The 24,436-nt window shown below is 48.6% G+C and overlaps 4 protein-coding genes across 16 annotated transcripts in view; 2 read left to right on the forward strand and 2 right to left on the reverse strand.

Moving 5' to 3' along the window:
• The window catches only part of LOC100894517 (ribosome biogenesis protein BMS1 homolog), a 39,799-nt gene extending 27,135 nt beyond the window's left edge, over positions 1-12,664 (reverse strand). For 5 of the 6 annotated variants that reach the window (XM_078345217.1, XM_078345216.1, XM_078345218.1 and 2 more), the window contains exons 1-3: positions 12,373-12,664; positions 2,798-9,577; positions 179-2,545 (exon numbers count right to left, since the gene is read on the reverse strand). Coding sequence is in view for 2 of the 6 variants with exons in the window: in XM_078345218.1 (XP_078201344.1) it covers positions 179-341 (163 nt within the window). In the remaining 4 variants the exon portion in view is untranslated. The remainder of the gene's footprint in view (positions 1-178; positions 2,546-2,797; positions 9,578-12,372) is intronic. The other variant, XM_078345220.1, reaches the window with a different exon arrangement.
• LOC118146076 (uncharacterized) overlaps positions 1-24,436 on the forward strand; it is an 86,855-nt gene that overhangs the window by 42,529 nt on the left and 19,890 nt on the right. Inside the window, exons 2-7 of one of the 2 annotated variants that reach the window (XM_078345212.1) lie at positions 433-2,997; positions 14,041-14,176; positions 14,968-17,014; positions 17,582-17,632; positions 17,735-20,856; positions 21,238-21,373. The gene's annotated coding sequence lies outside the window, so the exon portion shown is untranslated. Of the gene's footprint in view, positions 1-432; positions 2,998-3,891; positions 6,000-14,040; positions 14,177-14,967; positions 17,015-17,581; positions 17,633-17,734; positions 20,857-21,237; positions 21,374-24,436 lie in introns of those variants that run through there. The other variant, XM_078345213.1, reaches the window with a different exon arrangement.
• Positions 1,738-3,331, forward strand: LOC144578625 (uncharacterized). Its single transcript, XM_078345221.1, has 2 exons — positions 1,738-2,056; positions 2,910-3,331. Exons 1-2 carry the CDS (start codon positions 1,738-1,740, stop codon positions 2,999-3,001), a joined length of 411 nt encoding a protein of 136 aa, XP_078201347.1. The 3' UTR covers positions 3,002-3,331.
• LOC128928119 (uncharacterized) lies at positions 2,431-22,607 on the reverse strand. Of its 7 annotated transcripts, none has more exons than XR_013524796.1 (5): positions 22,124-22,607; positions 21,174-21,261; positions 21,012-21,091; positions 18,616-20,265; positions 2,431-2,933 (listed from the first exon to the last, which is right to left on the reverse strand). XR_013524796.1 is itself a non-coding variant. In XM_054242812.2 (4 exons), the coding sequence occupies exons 1-3, from the start codon at positions 22,605-22,607 to the stop codon at positions 21,013-21,015; spliced, it is 651 nt and encodes a 216-aa protein (XP_054098787.2). In that variant the 3' UTR covers positions 17,366-17,758; position 21,012. The 7 variants fall into 7 exon arrangements, 3 of the variants coding, with proteins under 3 accessions (XP_078201340.1, XP_054098787.2, XP_054098786.2); XR_008475409.2 differs by lacking the exon at positions 2,431-2,933 and adding an exon at positions 17,366-17,758; XR_008475408.2 differs by lacking the exon at positions 2,431-2,933 and adding an exon at positions 17,366-18,491.

The following is a 24,436-nucleotide window of genomic DNA, read 5'->3' on the forward strand; positions in this document are numbered from 1 at the left end:
AAGAAGAGCAGAAGGAAAAGTTGTCACAGCTCCTAAGTCCTACTGAAGGTAAAAGCACTTAGAATGCCATAGAAAAAAATCCCCGTAAAGTCACTCACCTAAAATTCACATCGTGTACTTGAGATTGCATTGACCACTTCAAAGAAGGCATAGAGATGTTTAAAGGAACCGTAAGTACCTGAGTATTTTGCAGCCAATCTGTTAACAATCTTCACAAATAACAGCAGAGCCTCTGTGTAGATGTTGCCATGCACACATGCAGACCGCCGTTCATCAGAGACTGGAAGAGAAAGCAGGGACTGCTCCCCAGAATTACTTGGACAGCTGAGATCAAGGATCATTCCCAAGTTAAGGTAGGTACTAAATGGGTCTCAACACAATGACACGATACTATATGTCTATTAATGTTTTCTTACCTTATTGTCATTTCAGTTCTTCCTGATACCAAGCCCACGGTGATTTCATCCATAGCTCACTGCAGACCATTCTGTCTATCCCTACATAAGCAAAGAGTCCACTAAATGAGTCATGTGAGAAAAGACAATTCAGGAACTACCTCTCTGTTTCCATCTGCCTTGCCAATCAGTGTGTTGGAATTATCTTCCCAAGGAAATCAGGAAGAAAAGCGAAGGCTATATCTAGAAGAGGCCTTTAAATGCAGACCCTACATCTCCAATAATGACTTCCAGAAAACAACAGTGAGACTTGCTCCTGGAAATACCAATCACGACCCATAAGCACTGGTGTCCCCTGAGGGCCTACTCGAAATACAGAATCTCAGGCTCACTCTGACACTAGAATGACAATCTGTTTTCTTGACAAGAATCCTCAGGAGGATCCCTAACAACAGTGTAGTCCCTGAAGGGGTCATGAGGACAATACCACCCCTACAGGTACCGCAGGACCAAGGGCCCATGGAAGAGTTTGGATTTCGGCTTGCTGTGCTGGTCTTCTTTCTGCAGGAGTGACCCCCCTCGGGATGGTCAGGTGATTAAAAGGCCTGGGGGTGGGAGCCAGACCTCCACTACCCTAAGGCTTCAGAAACCAGGAGCACCACACAGAAGGCGGGGCCCACAGCCCAGAAGCTAGCCGAGGACACACGTGCACCAGCAGGAAGACAGACTGCAGAGAAACCGCGCTGTGGTGCACTGGCCACACATACGTCCGGCATACACGGCTCTCCCACACAAATGTAAACACGATGAAAGATACAGACACACCTATACAGACACACACAGGTATGCACGCACACGCAGACACACACACAAACAGAAAGAAAGGCAAGCGGAGACATCCGACAGTCGCAGGCAGCTGCTGAGGCTGCAGGGTCCTGCTCTCTGTTGGGAAGCACCTGGGGGAGAGAGCAGCCCCGAGGCACACAGGCGGCTGGAACCTGGAAATCGCAGCAGGGTCAGTTTTCAAGGAGAGGCACCTTCTCCCCAGGACGTCTGAGCAGGCCTGAAGCATCGCAGGGATCCTTGGGGCTCGCCCTGGGCATCCCTGAAGCTCCGCTGCAGCTTTTCTCCGCCTACCTCCCCCCTGCCCAACGACTGAAATCGCTGGACTCTGGCGATCATCCCCGGGAGAGGGGGGGGGGCTTCAACCAACGCCGAGCCACGGCCACGTAGGGCCTGTGCCTTGCCAAGCCGCTGAGACGGCGGTTCCCCTGGCCACGGGGGCGGTCACTGTGACGCGATCCCCGGGTGGGCGCTCGCGCTTGTGACACGCCGCTTGCGCATGCGCATCGGTGTGCTCGGCTGGCCAGCCGCGATGTCCGCGCTCCCCCACCGGCCGGCCGCAGCTGCGCGGGAAAATGCCGTCGGCGTTGTCCGAGGCGGCCCCTGGGAGGGAGCCTGCGTGCCACTGGCAGTGCAGGAGCCCGATCGTCGTGACTCCACTGGCTTCCTGAACCGACTTTCCTTTTCCGGTCAGCTGAATGGGGAGGGCGCTTCAGACCTCCACTCCAGGTGGGCATTCGGGACTGCTCTCCCCAGGAGATTCCGGATCCGACGGCCTGGGCAGGGATCGGGTCCCACCGGGCTGGAGATTCAGTCTGGTGAGTTGTGGTGGGGGTCGCTGGACCCCAGAAAGCTACCGGAGACCCTCCGGGAGGGTGCCGGCGAACGTTCCGCAGCTCCCTGAGCTCACTGCCTCCCCTTCCACCTGGGCCACCCACCAAGGGGCCCTACCTTGCCCTCCAAGCCCAGGGACCCGTGCTTCTCCTCACTGCGGTCCAGAGAAGGGGAGGAAGAAAAACAGAGCGGTGGTGAGCGCAGCCTGCAGCAGAGGAGGCAACAGCTGCATCCGGCCTCCCCTGGGGGCAGATCCGGTGGAGACAGCTTCTCAGAAGCTTTCTGGGGTGAAGCCAAATCCCGAGACGGATGTCCAGGCATGCCACTGAGGACTCCCATGAAAGCCAAGCACAACACGCTAACGGATCTTAGTCACTTTATTGTTTTGACAGAAAACATCATCATCTGGTTACCAAGTGTTTCGATCAAATTGCTCTGATGGCCTATGCACGGAGACCGACGGTCAACCTGTCCTGTCGAGAGAAAATGAATTCCCAGTGTTAGAAATGCAGATTCTCACTCTCAGGGAAACCTAAGTCCAGAGTGGAACCGTGTGTGGGAGGTTAATCAGTGGATGAAATGTGTTTCTGAAGGGCGGTTTGCACTAAATCCTATGGTAACGAAGGCCCTACCCTGCCATTTGGTTTTCCATGTGTGCTGTGATGAGGAAATCATAAAGATGGAACCCTCATCCCCTCCACAGGAGCTTTTAACATCCACCTTACCTGACAGTAGTCTCCTGGTCTCCAGTCCCCTTGCAAGTTGCACATTCAGATCTCCAGTCTTCAGCCTGGTTCTTCTTTTGCCATGCAGACCGTCTTTGTCTTCTCTCTCTAGGTACTTCTTCCTGCCATACAAGGCCTGGTAAAAGAAAACACAGTAAGGATATAAGGGAAACAATTTTCCGAAGGAAAACTTCTCAAAGGTAAGGCTGTGGAAAAGTGCGTAACTTCTTCAAGCCTCACGTTTTCCTCCCTCAGGAACGAAGCTCTGTTTTCCTCCTCTGGTTCTCTGGGGAAACGAGAACAACAACAATGACAACATCCAAACTCCAGACCACATTGAGTCTTTGCTTAAGGAAAAGATAAGTTTCCTCCGGCAAACCTGTTTACTTAAGTTAGGCTCTTGAGAAATTATCTACGTCTCATTCATACTTTATGGGACCACTAAATTTTGTGACCACTGATGCCATGGGAAAAGAAAAGTAACAAATTCAGTGTACTTTATATGTACCTTCATAAATGTCCGTGATTACGATTGACTCAGAGCGTGTCAGTTTTCCTAACTTGTCAGGTGTGGCTTCTATAGGTGGAGTGCTATGCCTCGGATCGTCCTACACACTGTTTACCCACAGGTAGGCAGGAAAGAGAGAATTCTTTAGCAGCAGAAGAAGAGCAGAAGGAAAAGTTGTCACAGCTCCTAAGTCCTACTGAAGGTAAAAGCACTTAGAATGCCATAGAAAAAAATCCCCGTAAAGTCACTCACCTAAAATTCACATCGTGTAGTTCAGATTGCATTGACCACTTCAAAGAAGGCATAAAGATGTTTAAAGGAACCGTAAGTACCTGAGTATTTTGCAGCCAATCTGTTAACAATCTTCACAAATAACAGCAGAGCCTCTGTGTAGATGTTGCCATGCACACATGCAGACCGCCGTTCATCAGAGACTGGAAGAGAAAGCGGGGACTGCTCCCCAGAATTACTTGGACAGCTGAGATCAAGGATCATTCTTAAGCTAGAGTAGGTACTAAGTCGGTCTCAACACAATGACACGATACTATATGTCTATTAATGTTTTCTTACCTCATTGTCATTTCAGTTCTTTCTGATACCAAGCCCACCGTGATTTCATCCATGGCTAACTGCAGACCATTTTATCCCTACATAAGCAAAGAGTCCACTAAACGCGTCATTTGAATTAGGAATAAAAGTGAAGGCCATATTTAGAAGAGGCCTTTAAATGCAGACCCTACATCTTCAATAAGGACTTCCAGAAAACAACAGTGAGACTTGCTCCTGGCAATACCAATCATGACCCATAAGCACTGGTGTCCCCTGAAGGCCTATTTTAAATACAGAATCTCAGGCTCACTCTGACACAGGAATGACAATCTGTTTTCTTGACAAGAATACTGAGGGTGATCCCTAACAACAGTGTAGTCCCTGAAGGGGTCATGAGGACAATGCCACCTCTACAGGTACCGCAGGACCATGGGCCCATGGAAGAGTTTGGTTTTCGGCGTGCTGTGCTGGTCTTCTTTCTGCAGGAGTGACGCCCCTCAGGATGGTCAGGTGATTAGGAGGCCTGGGGTTGGGAGCCAGACCTCCACTACCCTAAGGCTTCAGAAACCAGGAACAACACACAGAAGGCGGGGCCCACAGCCCCTTAGCTACCCGAGGACACACTTGCACCAGCAGGTAGACAGGCTGTAGACAAAACATGGTGGTGTGCAGTGGCCACACTTACGTCCAGCATACACGGCTCGCACACCCAAATGTAAACACACAGAAATATACACACGGATCCACATATACAGACACACGTACACAGAAAGAAAGACACGCGGCGACATCCGATATTCGCAGGCAGCTCCTGAGGCTGCAGGGTCTTGCTGTTTGCCGGGAAGACACTCTTTGCTTTATTTTATGCAAAGAATTGGACCAGGTATAATAAGACTAAAGACATAGAAAGTTCCCTTTTTTTTTTTTTTTTTTTTTGATACAGAGCTTTGCTCTGTCACCCAGGTCTGTCATCCAGGCTCAGTGACCCATAGAGAGGTCTCAGCTCACCACAACCTTCCCCTCCTGGGTTTAGGTTATTCTCCTGCCTCAGCCTCCCAAGTAGCTGGTATTACAGGCATGCACCACCACGCCTGGCTAATTTTGTATTTTTTTAGAGATAGGGTTTCACCATTTCATTCAGGCTGGTTTCAATGCCTGCCTTGGCCTCCCAAAATGCTGAGATTACAAATATGAGCCACTGCGCTCAGCCTAGACTGGTAAATTCTTAATGACGAATGTGTTAACAAAAGAAAACATGTCAATTTTCTGTTGTCAAGATTAAGATAAGTGAATTTTTTTATTTATTTGAATTCATAAGCTTCTTATATAAGCTCTTGATTCAAATTTTTTTTTTACAAAAGATTATTTGAGCTACTTGGAATATCTGCTAAAAGAATTACTTGAGCACTTTTTTTTAAAAAAACTATCATTGGGCCGGGCGCGATGGCTCACGCCTGTAATCCCAGCACTTTGGGAGGCTGAGTCGGGTGGATCACAAGGTCAAGAGATCGAGACCATCCTGGTCAACATGGTGAAACCCCATCTCTACTAAAAATACAAAAAATTAACTGGGCATGGTGGCACATACCTGTAATCCCAGCCACTCAGGAGGCTGAGGCAGGAGAATTGCCTGAACCTAGGAGGCGAAGGTTGCGGTGAGCCAAGATCACGCCATTGCCAGCCTGGGTAACAAGAATGAAACTCCGTCTCAAAAAAAAAAAAAAAAACTATCATCTTTCTAGTTTATAATTCAATGAAGCTTTCTTTATACCTTCTTTGTTTTCATAAATGCCAACCAGGTAAAAATAACATTTAAAAATCTCACTTGTTAATGGCATTCACTATCATTTATATTTAAATTAGTGTTCGACTCTCATAACATAACTAGTTATTTTCCTTTAACATTAACTTTTCACTATGCTTTAATAAATGTCCCATTCCAACATTAAAATCTTGTTTTAAAAATTACAATGTAAATGCAGTTATAATTTTAAAATTTTACTTTAATAAACATAACCGTGAATCCCACTTTAAATGTCAAAAAGAAATGGGATAGTACATGATCTTTCCACTTTATTGTAACATCAAAAAAATCCCTGAGGATGTGTTCCAAAATAAATTTTACAATCCTCTACCAACAAACAATTTTGATGTTTGCTCCTTCCTTCCTCATAACTATGTAGGGATCAGCCTCAGTGAGGCAGGTGTAACAACTGAGCTTTCCTGTGAGCACTTCGCAAGCATGACAAAGACGATTATTTTTTCTTACCATCACTGGGACAATCTGGATGTCTAAATAAATAACCAACAAACAAGCAAGCATCGTTGGTAGATATTCTATTTTGTATTATTACATAGTCTTTATAACATATCCTATGCAAAGTTACATAATTTCTTTTATCATATTTGATATTATAAAAACTAATTTTGAAAATATTTTTATCAGCTATTATAGGTAAACGTATATGAGCTAAATCAATACCAATTGCCTCTTGATTATTACTAAATGCTTATGTGTCACGAAATGTGACAAACAGATATTCTTTCACAAAAGGGAAGACATACAATAATAAAACTATGACAATAAAACGAGGTGATTATCGGACCCTACATTATGTTTATCTTGTTCCAGGCACTACTAACTCATTTAGTACAGTAGAGTGTGAGTGTGACTGATCTGCTTTGAGCTACTCATAGTTGAAACAATATCTTTTTTTGGGGGGGGGCAGAGTTTCGCTCTTGTTACCCAGGCTGGAGTGCAATGGCGTGATCTCGGCTCACCACAACCTCTGCCTCCTGGGTTCAGGCAATTCTCCTGCCTCAGCCTCCTGAGTAGCTGGGATTACAGGCACATGTCACTGTGCCCAGCTAATTTTTTGTATTTTTTTTTTTAGTAGAGATGAGGTTTCACCATGTTGACCAGGATGGTCTCGATCTCTTGACCTCGTGATCCACCCGCCTTGGCCTTTCAAAGTGCTGGGATTACAGGCGTGAGCCACCGCGCCTGGCCCTGAAACAATATCTTATTCATCCTTTTATTCCAAGTTCCTCAAAAAAGTTATTGACTACTATATAAGCCTCAATAAATAAGTATTTTGGAATTGTAAATTTAATTGTCCCAAATAAGCAGTATACTTGATGTTTTTGCGTTGGTAACTGAATATCAATGACACTCATACATTTATTAAAATTGTTATAGTTGACTTTGACAATTAATTGCTATCCCTGATATTTATTGCAACATATTTTTGAAATAGTGACATAGACTAAAGAATTCTATAATATTGTTACATACCCAGTATACGTTTGTGGTTTTCTAAATCATTACATAAGGTTATTGATCTATATGTTCAGCTAACACATAGCTAAATTATAAATGTAAAGATTGAGAGTAAATATGTCTCTTTAAAACTGCTGTAGTTTTGACCCTATTCATGAGTGCTTTATTATGCACTTTATAAGCATGAAAATGTTACCATTTTTATTTTAAGTTTGAAGATCACTTTCTGTATTCAATTCTGAGCTTGGAAATTGTGTTTAGATGTTTGAACACTTAATTGATCATGCTACATTTGTTTGATCATGGTTTTTTACTGCTCGGTTGGTGATACTTTTTTGGAAAGTATGAAATGGATTTGCTGCTTAGGAGTGAATAACTTTTTAAAACAGGTTTTCAGGAATCTTCCAGGAAGAAAAGCACATGCTTGATCCTTATTATTATTACTTTTAACACAGTTAGAAACCCAGGAAGTAATCAAAAAGCAAGACTTAAACTGAATTTAAAACATGAACTCCTATTTGACATTGCAGTATTTGCAAAGATGTTTTAGCTATTGCATCAGTAAAACCAATACTCATTTATTTCTTAAGGTGAAGTATTTTTTTATTAAGATAGCTTTGTGTAAAACTTCAGTTTGTCAAATTTTCTGAGCATGTGCCAAATGCCAATAACAATGTAAAAAAAATTAGGAGTAAGGGAAATATGGTTTTTGAGAAATGTTGGATGAAATAAATAAAATAGTATTTTTAGTGTTCTTCATGGATAAAATAAGGGGACACAAGCAAAACCTAACATTCTGCCCCTGGTGACTCCCAAATCTCATGTCTTCACATTTCAAAACCAATCATGCCTTCCCAATAGTCCCTCCAAGTCTTAACTCATTTCAGCATTAACTCAAAAGCCCACAGTTCAAGGTCTCATTTGAGACAAGGCAAGTTTTTTCTGCCTATAAGCCTATAAAATCTAAAGCAAGATAATTACTTCCTAGATACAATTGGGGTACAGGCATTCAGTAAATACAGGCATTCCAAATGGGAGACATTGGGCAAAACAAAGGGGTTACAGGCCCCATCCAAGTCTGAAATCCAGCAGGTCAGTCAAATTGAAAAGCTCCAAAATTATCTCCTTTGACTCTGTGTCATATCTGGAAGAGATGAGTTCTCATGATCTTTGGCAGTTCCATCCTTGTGGCTTTGCAGGGTACAGCCTCCTTCTCAGCTGCTTTTATGGACTGGCATTGAGTGTCTGTGGCTTTTCCAGGTGCATAGTATAAACTGTCACTGGATCTACCATTCTGGAGTCTGGAGGACAGTGGCCCTCTTCTCACAGCTCCACTCGGCAATGCTCTAGTAGGGACTCTGGGTGGGGACTCTGACTCCACAGTTCCCTACTGCACTGCCCTAGCAGAGGTTCTTCATGAGAGCCCTGCCCCCTGGGGGGGCTCTGCCTGGACATTCAGGTGTTTCTATCTATCCTCTGAAATCTAGGCAGAGGTTCCCAAACCCCACTTCTTGACTTTGGTGCCCTGGCAGGCTCAGCACCATATGGAAGCTGCTAAGCCTTGAGGCTTGCCCCCTCTGAAGCCACAGCCTGAGCTGTACATTTGCCACTTTCAACCACAGCTGGAGTGGCTGAGATAAAGGGAACCAATTCCCTAGGCTGCAAACAGCAGAGGAGCTGCTGGGCCTGGTCCACAAAACCCCTTTTTCCTCCTAGGCCTCTAGGCCTGTGATGGGAAGAGCTGCTGTGAAGGCCTCTGACAGGCCCTGGGGACGTTTTCCTCATTGTCTTTGGGATTAATATTTGGCTTATTACTTATGCAAATTTCTGCAGCAGGCTTGAATTTCTTCTCAGAAAATGGGATTTTCTTTTTATCATATTGCCAGGCTGCAAATTTTCCAAGCTTTTATGCTCTGCTTCCCTTATAAAACCAAATGCCTTTAACAGCATCCAAGTTATCTCTCGAATGCTTTGATCCTTAGAAATTTTTTCTGCCAGATATGCTAAATCATCTCTCTCAAGTTCAAACTTCCACAAATCTGTAGTGCAGGGGAAGAATGCTGCTAGTCTCTTTGCTAAAGTAAGAGTCACCTTTTCCTGTTACCAAGAAGTTCCTCATCTCCACTTGAGATGACCTCAGCCTGGCTTTTATTGTGCACATAATTATATACCCATTCAACAAGTCTCTAGGAAGTTCCACAAAATACAATTTCAACAGTTTGATCCACTAGAGGTCTGGAGCTCCAGGCCAGCCTGGACATTATGGTGAAATCCTGCCTCTACTACAATTTCAAAAATTAGCCAGGCATGGTGGCGGGTGCCCGTAATACCAGCTACTCAAAAGGTTGAGCTCGAATGGTCACTTGAATCTGGGAGGCTGAGGTTGCAGTGAACCAGCATCATGCCATTGCACTCCCTCCTAGGGGCCAGAGTGAGACTCCAACTCAAAAAAAAAAAAAAAACCCAAAGCTCAAATTAAGCAGTTTATTCCCTTCTTCCTGATTTCCCATCATGCCTACATTAAAAGATAAACTGCTTAACTTTCCCCACCTCCACAAGGCCCACAGGCCCTGCCCAACCCGTCATCCTTCCCTGCTCCCTCTCTCTCACTCCTCACTCTGCTCAAGCCACACGGACCTCCTTGCTGTTCCTCCAACATGCCACACACACTCCTACCCCAGGGCCTTTGCAGGGGCTATGCCCTCTGTCTGGAAAGTGCTTACCCCCCAATACCATCCTTCTCACACTGGTTACACCTTTCCATTAAGATCTTGGCCCAGGTTGGGCATTGTGGCCCATGTTTATAATCCCAGCAATTTTGCAGGCTGAGGTAGGAGGATCACATGAGCCCAGAAGTGTTTGCTTTTGTTTTGCTTTTTGTTTTGTTTGAGACAGAATCTTGCTCTGTCACCCAGGCAGGAGTGCAGTGGGTGATTTCAGCCAACTGAAACCTTCAGCTTCCAGGTTCAAGCAATTCTGCTGCCTCAGCCTTCTGAGTAGCTGGGACTACCGGTGCCTGCCACCATGCCCAGTTTTGTTGTTGTTGTTCTTGTTTTGTTTTCAGACAGAGTTTTACTCTCATTGCCCAGGTTTGAGTTCAGTGGCAGGATCTTGGCTCACTGCAACCTCTGCCTCCCAGGTTCAAGTGAACCTGCTGCCTCAGCCTTCCAAATTGCTGGGATTACAGGCATAGGCCACCATGCCCAGCTACTTTTGTATATTTAGTAGAAAATGGATTTCTCCAACTCGGTCAGTCTAGTCTCGAACTCCAAACCTCAGTTGATCCACTTGCCTCGGCCTCCCAAAGTGCTGGGATTACAGGCATGAGCCACCAACCGTGACAAATATCTTTTTATTAAAATGTAAATTGGAGAATGAGGCAGGTCGATCCACTAGAGGTCTGTAGTTCCAGGCCAGCCTCGCCATTATGGTGAAACTCTGTCTCTACTACAGTTACAAAAATTAGCCAGGCATGGTGGTGGGTGCCTGTAATACCAGCTACTCAGGAGACTGAGCCACAAGACTCACTTGAGTCTGGGAGGCAGAGGTTGCAGTGAGCTGAGATCATGCCACTGCACTCCCACCTGGGTTGCAGAGTGAGACCCCATCTCAAAAAAAACCCAAAAACTCAAATTGGACTTTTTATTTCCTGCTTCCTGATTTCCAATAACACTTACATTAAAAGATAAACTGCTTAACATCCCCTATCTCCCCAAGGCCTGCAGGAGCTGCCCAACCCGTCCTCCTTACCTCCTCCCTCTCTCCCACTCCTTACTCTCCTCAAGCCACAGGGACCTCCTCGCTGTTCCTGCAACCCGCCAGAAACAGTCCTGCCCCAGGGACTTTGCATAGGCTGTGCCCTCTGTCTGGAAAGGGCTTACCCCCTAATACTTTCCTTCTCACACTGGTTACCCCTCTGTATTGAGATCTGGTCCAAGGCTGGGCATGGAGGTATGGGCTATAACCCCAGCAATTTCACAGGCTGATGTAAGAAGATCACATGAGCCCAGAATTGTTTTGTTTTGTTTTGTTTGAGACAGAATCTCGCTCTGTCACCCAGGCAGGAGTGAAGTGGGTGATTTCAGCTAACTGAAACCTCCACTTTCCAGGTTCAAATGATTCTCCTGCCTCAGCCTTCTGAGTAGCTGGGACTACAGGTGCCTGCCACATGCCCATGATTTTTTTTTTAAGACAGTGTTTTACTCTTGTTGCCCAGTTTGGAGTTCAGTGGCATGATCTCCGCTTACTGCGACCTTCGCTTTACAGGTTCAAGTGATTATCCTTCCTCACCCTCCCAAATGGCTGGGATTACAGGCATGGGCCACCATGCCCAGCTAATTTTGTATATTTAATAGTAATGGGATTTCTCCATCTTGGTCAGGCTGGTCTTGAACTCTCAACCTCAGGTGATCCACCTGTCTCGGCCTCCCAAAATGCTGGGATTACAGGTGTGAGCCACCAACCCTGACCAATATCTTTTCATTAAAACATAAATTGGAGGCAGAGGCAGGTAGATCCACTTGAGGTCAGGAGTTCCAGACCAGCCTGGCCATCATGGTGAAACCTTTTCTCTACTACAATTACAAAAGTTAGCCGGGCATGGTGGTGGGTGCCAAAAATACCAGCTACTCAGGAGGCTGAGCCACAAGATACACTTGAATCTGGGAGTTGGAGGTTGCAGTAAGCCGAGATCACGCCTCTGCACTCCCACCTGGGTGACAGAGTGAGACTCCTCTCAAAACAAAAAAAAAAAAAAACACAAAAAACTTAAATTGGATTGTTTCTTCCCTGCTTCCTTATTTCCCATCACACTTACATTAAAAGATAAACTGCTTGACTTCCCTCCCCTCCCCAAGGCCTGCAGGGCCCTGCCCAACAGATCCTCCTTCCCTCCTCCCTCTCTCCCCCTCCTCACTCTGCTCTAGCCACAGGGAACACCTTGCTGTTCCTCCAAGAGCTGAACATTTTGTGGCTCCATGAGCTCACTGCCCCACTTCGACCTGAGCCACCCACCAAGGGGCCCTGCCTTGGTCTGGAAGCCCAGGAACCCCTGCAGATGCACACAGATACACACACACACACACACACACACACACACACACACACACACACACGAAGAAAGCAAGACATGCAGAGACATCCAACAGTCCAGGCAGCTCCTGAGGCTGCAGGGTTCTGCTCTCTCAGGGCAAGCCCCTAGGGGAGAGAGCAGCCCCGGGGCACACAGGCTGGCGGTACCTGGAAATCCCAGCAGGAACAGCTTTCAAGGAGACACACCCCCCACAGCGTCTGAGCAGGCCTGAAGCATCGTGGGGATCCTTGGGGATCGCCCTGGGCATCCCTGAAGCTCCGCTGCAGCTTTTCTCAGCTTGGACCCGCCCTGCCCAACTCCTGAAATCGCGGGACCCTGGCGACGATCTCGGAGAGAGGGGGACCAGCGCCCAACGCCCAGGAACTGCCAAGGAGGGTTGCTGCTGTGCCAAGCCGCTAAGACGGCGGTTTTCCAGGTCATAGGGGCTGTCACTGTGACGCGAGCCCCGGGTGTGCGCTTGCGCATGCGCATTGGCCTGTCCGGCTGGCCAGCGGCAACGTGGGCGCTCTGTGGTGGGGGGGCCCCAGAGGCACTGGGAAATGCTGGCGGCGGTGTCCAAGGCGGCCCCAGGGAAGGAGGCTGCCTGCCACGAGCTAAGCAGGAGCCCGACCGTCCTGACCTCAGTGGCTCCCTGAGCCAACTTTCCTGTTCAGGTCGGCTGGATGGGGAGGGCGCTTGAGACCGTGAGGTGGGCACCCGGGTCTGCTCTGCCCACTGCATTCCGGATCGGACGGCCGGGGCAGGGATCGGGTCCTTCGGGGCTAAAGATTCAGTCTGGTGAGGAGTGGCAGGGGTTGGTGGACCCCAGAAAGATGCCTGAGACTCTCCAGGAGCGTGTCAGCAGAACGTTGCCAGGCTCCATGAGCTCACTGCCCTGCTTCGACCTGGGCCACCCACCAAAGGGCCCTGCCTTGGTCTCCAAGCCCAGGGACCCCTGCTTCTCAGCGCTGCTCTTCGGAGAAGGTGTGAACAAAGAAAGCGGCAAGTGCAGCCAGCGGCAGAGGCTGCCACACCCGCAACTGGCCTTTTTTGGGGGCGGATCTGGTGGAGAGAGCATCTTAGAAGCTTTCTGGGGCGAAGCCCAATCCCGAGACCTATGTCCAGGCATGTCGCCGAGGACCCCAACGGAAGCCAAGCACAACATGCTAACTGATCTTAGTCACTTTATTGTTTTCACAGAAAACACCATCATCTTGCTACAAAGTGTTTCCCTCAAATTGCTTTGACCGTCTGTACACGGAGACCCGTTGTCAACTTGTCCTGTTCAGGAAGAAACAATTGCCGGTGTTAAAAATGCTGATTCTCACTCTTATGGACACCTAAGACCAGAGTTCAACCGTGTGTGGGAGTTTAATCAGTGGATGAAATCTGTTTTTGAAAGTCTCTTCTCACTAAATCATAGTTTAAGGAAGGTCCGGCCCTGCCATTTGGTTTTCCATTTTTCCTGTGATGAGCAAATCCTAAACATGGGACCTTCATTCCCTCCAGACAAGCTTTGAGCATCCAACTTGCCTGACGCGATTTTCATTGTCTCCAGTTCCCTTGCAAGTTGCACATTTAGTTCTTCAGCCTTGGGAATGTGCAACATTTCGAGTAGGCACTTAGCAGATGTCAGTGCTTGTGGGTCATGATATGGTCTGGATTTTTTTTTTACTATATCCCGGAAAACCAGAGGAAGAAAACAAAGTTTCACTATTAAGGGAGAAAAACATGAAGTTGGAAGAAGTTATGAACCTTTTTACAGCTTTACCTTTGAGAAATTTTCTTTCTTAAAGTTGTTTCCCTCATAAACTTATCCTGTTTTCTTTTATTAGCCCTTGTAGAGTAGGAAAGAGTTACTAGAGAGAGAAGACAAATATGGTCTGTATTGCAAAAGAAGCCCCAGGCTCAAGACTGGAGAACTCAATGTGCAACCTGCAAGGGAACTGGACACAATAAAAATCATGTCAGGTAAGTTGAATGCTAAAAGCTTGTCTGAAGGGGATAAAGGTTCCATGTTTATGATTTGGTCATCACAGCAAAAATGTAAACCTAAATGGCAGGGTAGGACCTTTCTTAAAATATGATCTAGTGGAAACAGTCCTTCAGAAACAGATTTCATCCACTGATTAACCTCCCACACACGGTTGCACTCTAGACATAGGCTTCCATAAGAGTGAGAATCTGGCCAGGCTCAGTGGCTCATGCCTGTAATCCCAGCCCTTTGGGAGGCCGAGGCAGGTGGGTCACAAGGTCAAGAGATTGAGACCTTCCTGGTCAACATGGTGAAACCCTGTCTCTACTAAAAATACAAAAAAAAAAAAATAGCTGGGCATGGTGGTGCATGCCTGTAATCCCAGCTACTCAGGAGGCTGAGGCAGGAGAATTGCCTGAACCCAGGAGGCAGAGTTTGCAGTGAGCCAAGATTGCGCCATTGCCCTCCAGCCTGGGTAACAAGAGTGAAACTCTGTCCCCAAAAAAAAGACTGAGGATCTGCATTTTTAACACCAGGAATTATTTTTCTCTCAAGAGGACAAGTTAACAATGGGTCTCTGTGTACAGGCCATCAAAGCAATTTGATGCAAACACTTTGTAGCAAGATGATGATGTTTTCTGTCAAAACAGTAAAGTGATTAAGCTCCATTAGCATGTTGTGCTTGGCTTTTTGGGGGGTCCTCAGCGACATGCCTGGACATGCGTCTCGGGCTTGGCTTGGCCCCAAAAAGCTTATCAGATGCTCTCTCCACCTTATCTTCCACCAGGGGTGGCCAGTTCCAGGTATTGCTGCCTCTGCGCTGGCTGCGCTTGCCACTTTGTCTTTCTTCAAACCTTCTCCAGACAGCAGTGCTGAGAAGCAGGGATCTCTGGGCTTGGAGACCAAGGTAAAGCCCCTTTGTGGGTGGCCAAGTTTGAAGGAGGGCAGTGAGCTTACGGAGCCGGGGAACGTTCTGCCTATACCCTCCTGGAGGGTCTCAGGCATGTTTTTGGGGTCCAGTGACCCCCGCCCGCCACACCTCACCAAACTGAATCTCCAGCCCGGTGGGACCCAATCCCTTTCCACACCATCTGATCTGGAATCCCCTGGGAAGAGGAGTCTGGAATACCCAACTCGCGATCTGAAGAGCCCTTCTCCTCCAGCCTACCCGAACAGGAAAGTCCACTCAGGGAGCCACTGAAGTCAGGACCCTTGGGCTCCTGTGCTGCTTGTGGCACACAGCCTCCTTCCACGGGGACTTCTCAGATACCACCTCCAGCATTTTCCTTTACCTCAGCGGCCGGCGGGAGGGCCCTAACATTGCGTTAGGCCAGCCGAGACATGCCAATGCACATGCGCAAGTGGCGTGTGACAACCGCGAGCGACCACCCATGTCTCGCATCACAGTGATCATCCTTGTTATCTGGGGAACCGCCGTCAGAGTGGCTTGGCAAATCAGGGGTCCTCCATGGCAGTCCCTCAGTGTTGGGCAGCGGCCCCATGTCTTTCGGGGATCATCGCCACGAACCCACGATTTCAATAGTCGGGCTGGTTGAAACCAGGCAGAGAAAAGCTGCAGCGGAGCTTCAGAGATGCCCAGGGTGATCCCCAAGGATCCCCACGATGCTTCAGGTCTACCCAGATGCTGTAGGCGTGCATATCCTTGAAAGGTGTCCCTGCTGGGATTTCTAGGTACCGCCAGCATGTATGTCTCGGGGCTGCTCTATCCGCCAGGGCTTCCCTGCACAGAGCAGAACCCCACAGCATCAGGAGCTGCAACTGTTGGATGTCTCCCTGTGTTTTCTTTTCTGTGTGTGTGTGTGTGTGTGTGTGTGTGTTTGTCTACATTTCTGTGTGTGTTCATTTCAGTGTGGCTAGTGCCCTCCAGCACGGTATCTCTGTAGTCCCTTTATCTTCTGCTGTGTGTCTCTCTTTGGCTAAGCTTAGGGGCTTTGGGGGTCCACCTTCTTTGTGTTGCTCCTGGTTTCTAAGGCCTCAGTGCGCTGGGGAACTGGTCCCCCACAGGCAAGCCTACTAATCACTGTAGATCTTGAAGTGGTCACTCCTCCAGAAAGAAGACAAGCACAGCACACACAAAACCAAACTTTCCATGGGCCCTTGGTCCTGCGGCACATGCAGGGCAAGTACTGCCTTCAAGACCCCTTTAAGGACTACAATGGTGTGTAGTTGACCTACCTAAGATTCTTGTTAAAACACTGGATTGTGATTGTCATTCCTGTGTCAGAGTGAGTCTGAGATTGTGTATTTGGAGTAGGCCGTCAGGGGATGACATTGTTTTGGGTCAGGAGCAAGTCTCTGTATTGTTCTTTGGAAGAATGAATTGCAGATGTAGGGTCTGCATTTAAAAACCTCTTCTGGATATACTCATAAATTTTCTTCCTAATTTCTTTTGGAAGATAATTCAAACACACTGATTGGCAACATAGAGGGAAACACAGGGACACTTTTTAAATTGCATTTTTTGAATGACTCATTTAGCTATTTGCTTACCTAGAGACAGATTAAATGGTTTGCAAGTAGCCATGGGATGACGTCACAACGGGCTTGGGAGCACGAAGATTTGAAATCACGGTAAAGTAAGGAAACATTAATAGATTTATAGTATCATGTCATTCTGTTGAGAATGATTTGGAACCTACGCTAGCTTGGGAGTGATCCTTGATCTCAGCTGTCTGAGTAATTCTGGGGAGCAGTGCCCGCTTTCTCTTCCAGTGTCTAAGAAACAGTGGTCTGCATGTGGGAACCGCAACATCTACACAGAGGCTGTGCTGTGATTGGTGGAGATTTCTAACAGATTGGCTGCAAATACACAGGTATGTACATTTCCTTTAATCATCTGTATGCCTTCCTTGAAATGGCAAATGGGATGTGAATTTTAGCTGAACTCTTTAAAAGGATGTTTTCTATGGCATACTGACTGGTTTTACCTAAACTAGGACTTAGGAGCTGTGAGACCTTTTCTTTCTGCTCTGTTTTTGCTGCTGAAAACTCATCTCTTCCCATAAAGATGAATGCACCTGCCTACATTTGCACAAACAATGTGTGTACGACCATCCCAGTTTAAGCATTTCAGCTACACAAGTCACACCTGACAAGTTAGGAAACCTGACACACTCTGATTAAATCCTAATCACGGACATTTAGGAAAGTATATATAAACTACATTTAATTTGTTACTTTTTATTTCCTATGGCATCAATGGTCACAAAATATAGTGGTCCAATAAAGTGTTAATGAGAAATAGATCATTTTTCTAGAGCCTAACTTAAGGAAACATGTTTGACAGAGGAAACTTATTTTTATCCTTAGTAACACATTCGGTATGGTCTGCAATTTTGTTGTTGTTGTGGTTCTTGTCATTTTTGTTGTTCTTTTCCCAGAGAAGCAGAGAAAGAAAAGAAACCTTCCTTCCTGAGGGAGGAAAACATGAGGTTGGAAGAACTTATGCACCTTTCCACAGCCTGACCTTTGAGCAGTTTTCATTCTTCAGATTGTTTCCCTCATATCCTTATCCTGTTTTCTTCTATTTCCAGCCATTGTATGGCAAGAAAGAGTTCCTAGAGAAAGAAGACAAAGATGGTCTGTGTTGCAGAAGAAGCCGCAGGCTCAAGACTGGAGAACTGAACGTGCTACCCGCAAGGGAACTGGAGACAATGAAAATCATGTCAGGTAAGTCGGATGCTAAAAGCTTGTCTGGAGGGGATGAAGGTTCCATGTTTAGGATTTTCTCATCACAGGAAAAACAGAAAACCAAATGGCAGAGTAAGACCTTTCTTCAACTATGATTAAGTAAAAAGAGTCACTCAGAAACAGATTTCATCCACTGATTAACCACAAACACACACACGGTTACACTCTAGACTTAGGTATCCATAAGAGTCAGAATCTGCACTTTTAACACCGGGAATAGTTTTTTTCTCAACAAGACAAGTTGACAACGGGTCTCCGTGTACAGGCCGTCAAAGCAATTTGAGGGAAACACTTTGTAGCAAGATGATGATGCTTTCCGTAGAAACAATAAAGTGACTAAGATCAGTTAGCATGCTGTGCTTGGCTTTCATGGGAGTCCTCAGTGGCATGCCTGGACATCCGTCTCGGGATTTGGCTTCACCCCAGAAAGCTTCTGAGAAGCTGTCTCCACGAACTCTGCCCCCAGGGGAGGCCGGTTGCAGCTGTTGCCTCCTCTGCTGCAGGCTGCGCTCGCCACCGCTCTGTCGTTCTTCCTCCCCTTCTCTGGACCGCAGTGAGGAGAAGCACAAGTCCCTGGGCTTGGAGGGCAAGGGAGGGCCCCTTGGTGGGTGGCCCAGGTCGAAGGGGAGGAAGTGAGCTCAGGGAGCTGCGGAACGTTCCCCAGCACCCTCCCAAAGGGTCTCCGGTCTCTTCCTGGGGTCCAGCGACCCCTGCCACAACTCACCAGACTGAATCTCCAGCCCGGTGGGACCCGATCCCTGCCCAGGCCGTCGGATCCGGAATCTCCTGGAGAGAGCAGTCCCGAATGCCCACCTGGAGTGGAGGTCTGAAGCGCCCTCCCCCTTCAGCGGACCGGAAAAGGAAAGTCGGTTCAGGGCGCCAGTGGAGTCATGACAGATGGGCTCCTGCACTGCTAGTGGCACGCAGGCTCCCCCTCAGGGGCCGCCTCGGACATCGCCGCCAGCATTTTCCCGCGCCGCTGCGGCCGGCCGGTGGGGGAGCGCGGACATTGCGGCTGACCAACCGGGCACGCCAATGCGCATGCGCAAGCGGCGTGTCACAAGCGCGAACGCCCACCCGGGGATCGCGTCACAGTGACCACCCCCGTGGCCAGGGGAACCGACGTCTCAGCAGCTTGGCAAGGCACGGACCCTCCGTGGCAGTGGCTCGGCGTTGGTCGAAGGCCCCCAGCTCTCCCGGGGATGATTGCCAGGGTCCAGTGATTTCAGTCGTCGGGCAGGGCGGAGCCAGGCGGAAAAAAGCTGCAGCGGAGCTTCAGGGATGATCAGGGCGATCCCCAGGGATTCCCCCGCCACCCCGATGCTTCAGGCTTGCTCAGACGTCGTGGGTGGGTAGGGGGGGACGGTGTACGTCACCTTGAAAGCTGACCCTGCTGGGATTTCCAGGTACCAGCAGCCTGTGTACCGCGGCGCTGCTCTCTCCCCGAGGGGCTTCCCGGCAGAGAACAGGACCCTGCAGCCTCAGGAGCTGCCTGCGAATGTCGGATGTCTCCACTTGTCTTTCTGTTTGTGTGTATGTGTGTGTCTGTGTGTGCGTATATGTCTGTGTGTGTCTGTATACGTGTGTCCGTGTGTATCTTTCTTCACGTTGACATTTGTGTGGGCGAGCCGTGTATGCTGGACGTTAAGTGTGGCCAGTGCACCACAGCGTGGTTTCTCTGCAGTCTGTCTTCCTGCTGGTGCACGTGCGTCCTCGGCTAGTTTCGGGGCTGTGGGCCCCGCCTTCTGTGTGGTGCTCCTGGTTTCTGAAGCCTTAGGGTAGTGGAGGTCTGGCTCCCACCCGCAGGCCTATTAATCACCTGACCATCCCGAGGGGCGTCACTCCTGCAGAAAGAAGACCAGCATAGCAAGCCGAAATCCAAATTCTTCCATGGGCCCTTGGTCCTGCGGTACCTGTAGGGGTGGCATTGTCCTCATGACCCCTTCAGGGACTACACTGTTGGTAGGGATCCTCCTGAGGATTCTTGTCAAGAAAACAGATTGTCATTCTAGTGTCAGAGTGAGCCTGAGATTCTGTATTTCGAGTAGGTCCTCAGGGGACGCCAGTGCTTATGGGTCGTGATTGGTATTTCCAGGAGCAAGTGTCACTGCTGTTTTCTGGAAGTCATTATTCAAGATGTAGGGTCTGCATTTAAAGGCCTCTTCTGGATATGGCCTTCACTTTTCTTCCTAAGTTCCTTGGGAAAATAATTCCAACACACTGATTGGCAAGACAGATGGAAACAGAGAGGTAGTTCCTGAATTGTCTTTTCTCGCATGACTCATTTAGTGGACTCTTTGCTTATGTAGGGATAGACAAAATGGTCTGCAGTTAGCCATGGATGAAATCACTGTGGGCTTGGTATCAGGAAGAACTGAAATGACAATAAGGTAAGAAAACATTAATAGACATATAGTATCCTGTCATTGTGTTGAGACCCATTTAGTACCTACCCTAGCTTGGGAATGATCCTTGATCTCAGCTGTCCAAGTAATTCTGGGGAGCAGTCCCCGCTTTCTCTTCCAGTCTCTGATGAACAGCGGTCTGCATGTGTGCATGGCAACATCTACACAGAGGCTCTGCTGTTATTTGTGAAGACTGTTATCAGATTGGTTGCAAAATACTCAGGTACTTACGGTTCCTTTAAACATCTGTATGCCTTCTTTGAAGTGGTCAATGCAGTCTGAACTATACGACAAGAATTTTAGCTGAATTACTTTACAAGGATCCTTTCTATGCCATTCTAAGTGCTGTTACCATAACTGGGACTAAGGAGCTGTGACACCTTTTTTTCCTTCTGCTCTTCTCCTGCTGCTAAAGAATTCTCTCTTTCCTGCCTACCTGTGGGTAAACAACGTGCAGGACGATCTCAGGCCAAGCACTCCACCTATAGAAGAAGCCACACCTGACAAGTTAGGAAAGCTGACAGGCTCTGAGTCAATCCTAATCACGGACACTTATGAAGGTACATATAAAGTACATTGAATTTGTTACTTTTCGTTTCCCATGGAATCAATGGTCCCGAAATGTAGTGGTCCCATGAAGTATGAATGAGACATAGATAATTTTTCAGGAGCCTAACTTAAGTCACCATGTTTCACGCAGGAAACTTCCTTTTACCTTAAGCAAAGACTGCATATGGTCTGGAGTTTGGCTCTTGTTGTTGCTGTTGTTGTTGTTGTTCTCGTTTCCCCAGAGATCTAGAGGAGGAAAACAGAGCTTCGTTCCTGAGAGAGGAAAACCTGAGGTTGGAAGAAGTTACGCACCTTTCCACAGCCTTACCTTTGAGAAGTTTTCCTTCTGAAAATTGTTTCCCTTATATCCTTGACGTGTTTTCTTTTATCAGCCCTTGTGTGGCAGGAAGGAGTTTCTAGAGAGAGGAGACAGAGAAGGTCTGCATTGCAAAAGAAGAACCAGGCTGAAGACTGGAGATCTGAATGTGCAACTTGCAAAAGAACTGGAGACCACGAAACTCCTGTCAGGTAAGTTGGATGCTAAAAGCTCCTGTGGAGGGGATGAGGGTTCCATCTGTACGATTTGCTCATCACAGCACACATGTCAAACAAAATGGCAGGGTAGGACCTTCCTTAAAATAGGACTTAATGCAAACCGCCCTTCAGAAGCAGATTTCATCCACTGATTAACCACCCACACACGGTTCCACTCTGGACTTAGGTTTCCCTAAGAGTGAAAATCTGCATTTCTAACACCGGGAATTAGTTTTCTCTCGACAGGACAGGTTGTCCGTCGGTCTCCGTGCATAGGCCATCGGAGCAATTTGATGGAAACACTTGGTAGCAAGATGAGGATGTTTTCTGTCAAAAAAATAAAGTGACTGAGATCCGTTAGCGTGTTGTGCTTGGCTTTCGTGGGAGTCCTCAGTGGCATGCCTGGACATCCGTCTCGGGATTTGGCTTCGCCCCGCCCCAGAAAGCTTCTGAGAAGCTGTCTCCACCGGATCTGCCCCCAGGGGAGGCCGGATGCAGCTGTTGCCTCCTCTGCTGCAGGCTGCGCTCGCCACCGCTTTGTTTGTCTTTCTTCCTCGCCTTCTCTGGACCGCAGTGAGGAGAAGCACGGGTCCCTGGACTTGGAGGGCAAGGTAGGGCCCCTTGGTGGGTGGCCCAGGTGGAAGGGGAGGCAGTGAGCTCAGGGAGCTGCGGAACGTTCGCCGGCACCCTCCCGGAGGGTCTCCGGTAGCTTTGTGGGGTCCAGCGACCCCCGCCACAACTCACCAGACTGAATCTCCAGCCCGGTGGGACCCGATCCCTGCCCAGGCCGTCGGATCCGGAATCTCCTGGGGAGAGCAGTCCCGAATGCCCACCTGGAGTGGAGGTCTGAAGCGCCCTCCCTCTTCAGCGGACCGGAAAAGGAAAGTCGGTTTAGGGAGCCAGTGGAGTCACGACGGTTGGGCTCCTGCACTGCCAGTGGCACGCAGCCTCCCTCCCAGGGGCCGCCTCGGACAACGCCGACAGCATTTTCCCGCGCCGCTGCTGCCGGCCGGTGGGGGAGCGCGGACATTGCGACTGGACAGCCGCGCACGCCGATGCACATGCGCATGCGCAAGCGGCGTGTCACAAGCGCGAGCGGCCACCCGGGCATCGCGTCACAATGACCGCCCCGTGGCCAGGGGAACCGGCGTCTCAGCGGCTTGGTAAGGCACGGGCCCTCCGTGGCAGTGGCCCGGCGTTGGGCGAAGGCCCCCGCTCTCCCGGGCATGATCGCCACAGTCCAGCGATTTCAGTCGTCGGGCAGGGCGGAGCCAGGCGGAGAAAAGCTGCAGTGGAGTTTCAGGGATGCCCAGGGCGATCTGCAGGGATCCCCCGCGATGCTTCAGGCCTGCTCAGACGTCGTGGGGGGTTCATCTTCTTGAAAGCTGTCCCTGCTGGGATTTCCAGGTACCTGCAGCCTGTGTGCCGCGGTGCTGCTCTCTCCCTGAGGGGCTTCCAGGCAGAAAGCAGAACCCCGCAGCCTCTAGAGCCGCCTGCGGGTGTTGGATGTCTCTGTGTTTCTTGTTTCCTGCGTGTGTTTGTGTGTGTGTGTGTGTGTGTGTGTGTGTGTGTACCTGTGTGCGTCTGCAGGGGTCCCTGGGCTTCCAGACCAAGGCAGGCCTTCTTGGTGGGTGGCCCAGGTCGAAGCCCAGGAATGTTCATCTGTTGGAGGAACAGCAAGGAGGTCCCTGTGGCTGGAACAGTGTGAGGAGGGGGAGAGAGGGAGGAAGAAAGGAAGAAGGGTTAGGCAGGGCCTGAGGGCCTTCAGGAGGTGGGGGAAGTTAAGCAGTTTATCTTATAAGGTAAGTGTGTTGGTAAATCAGGAAGCCGGGAAGAAACAATCCAATTTAAGTTTTTGGGGTTTTTTTTTTTTTTTCAGAAGGAGTCTCACTCTGTCACCCAGGTGGGAGTTCAGTGGCTCCCACCTGAGTTCAGTTCAGATCTCGGCTCACTGCAACCTCTGCCTCGCAGTTTCAAGTTATTCTTGTGGCTCAGCCGAGTAGCTGGTATTATTGGCACCTGCCACCATGCCCAGCTAATTTTTGTAATTGTAGTAGTGACAGGGTTTCTCTATGATGGCCAGGCTGGTCTGGAACTTCTGACCTTACGTGGATCATCCTTTCTCTTCCTCCAATTTGTGTTTTAATGAAAAGGTATTGGTCGGGGTTGGTGGCTCACACCTGTAATCCCATCACTTTGGGAGGCCGAGGCAGGTGGATCAACTGAGGTTGGGAGTTTAAGACCAGCCTGAGCAAGATGGAGAATCCCATCTGTATTAAATATACAAAATTAGCTGGGCATTGTGGGGCATGCCTGTAGTCCCAGCCATTTGGGAGGCTGAGGCCAGAGAATCACTTGAACCTGGGAGGTGGAGGTTGCAGTGAGCCAAGATCGTGCCACTGAACTCCAAACTGGGCAACGAGAGTAAAACACTGTCTCAAAAAAAAAATCCTGGGCATGGTGGCAGATGCCTGTAGTCCCAGCTACTCAGAAGGCTGAGGCAGCAGAATCACTTGAACCTGAAAGGTGGACGATTCAGTGGGCTGAAATCACCCACTGCACTCCTGCCTGGATGACAGAGCAAGATTCTGTCTCAAACAAAACAAAAAGCAAAACAAAACCAAACACTTCTGGGATCATGTGATCCTCCTACCTCAGCCTGAAAAATAGCTAGGAATATAAGCAAGTGCCACCATGCCCAGCCTGGGCCAAGATCTTAATGGAAAGGTGTAACCAGTGTGACAAGGAAGGTATTGGGGGGTAAACAGTTTCCAGACAGAGGGCACAGCCCATGCAAAGGCCCTGGGGCCGGACTGTGCCTGGTGTATTGGAGGAACAGTGAGGAGGGCCCTGTGGTTGAGCAGAGTGAGGAGTGGGAGACAGGGAGGAGGGAAGGAGGATGAATTTGGCAGGGCCTGTGGGCCTTGGGGAGGTGGGGGCAGTTTAGCAGTTTATCTTTTAATGTAAGTGTGATTACATTAAAGACAGGAAGCAGGGAAGAAACAGTCCAATTTGAGTTCTTGGGGTTTTTTTTTTTTTTTTTTGAGATGGAGTCTC

The sequence above is a fragment of the Callithrix jacchus genome, chromosome 12, assembly GCF_049354715.1.
Source record: "Callithrix jacchus isolate 240 chromosome 12, calJac240_pri, whole genome shotgun sequence".
Lineage (NCBI taxonomy): Eukaryota > Metazoa > Chordata > Mammalia > Primates > Cebidae > Callithrix > Callithrix jacchus.

Excerpts from the sequence above, each read along its gene's own strand:
- LOC144578625 (XM_078345221.1), top strand. The coding sequence starts at position 1,738 with ATGCGCATCGGTGTGCTCGGCTGGCCAGCCGCGATGTCCGCGCTCCCC. Across the intron at positions 2,057-2,909 it reads CGGGCTGGAGATTCAGTCTG|GTACTTCTTCCTGCCATACA; the intron begins GTGAGTTGTGGT and ends TTCTCTCTCTAG.
- LOC128928119 (XM_054242812.2), bottom strand. The coding sequence starts at position 22,607 with ATGCCCGGGAGAGCGGGGGCCTTCGCCCAACGCCGGGCCACTGCCACG. Across the intron at positions 21,262-22,123 it reads CGGGCTGGAGATTCAGTCTG|AAACTCCTTCCTGCCACACA; the intron begins GTGAGTTGTGGC and ends TCCTCTCTCTAG. Across the intron at positions 21,092-21,173 it reads AGAAGGAAAACTTCTCAAAG|ATCTCTGGGGAAACGAGAAC; the intron begins GTAAGGCTGTGG and ends TTCCTCCTCTAG.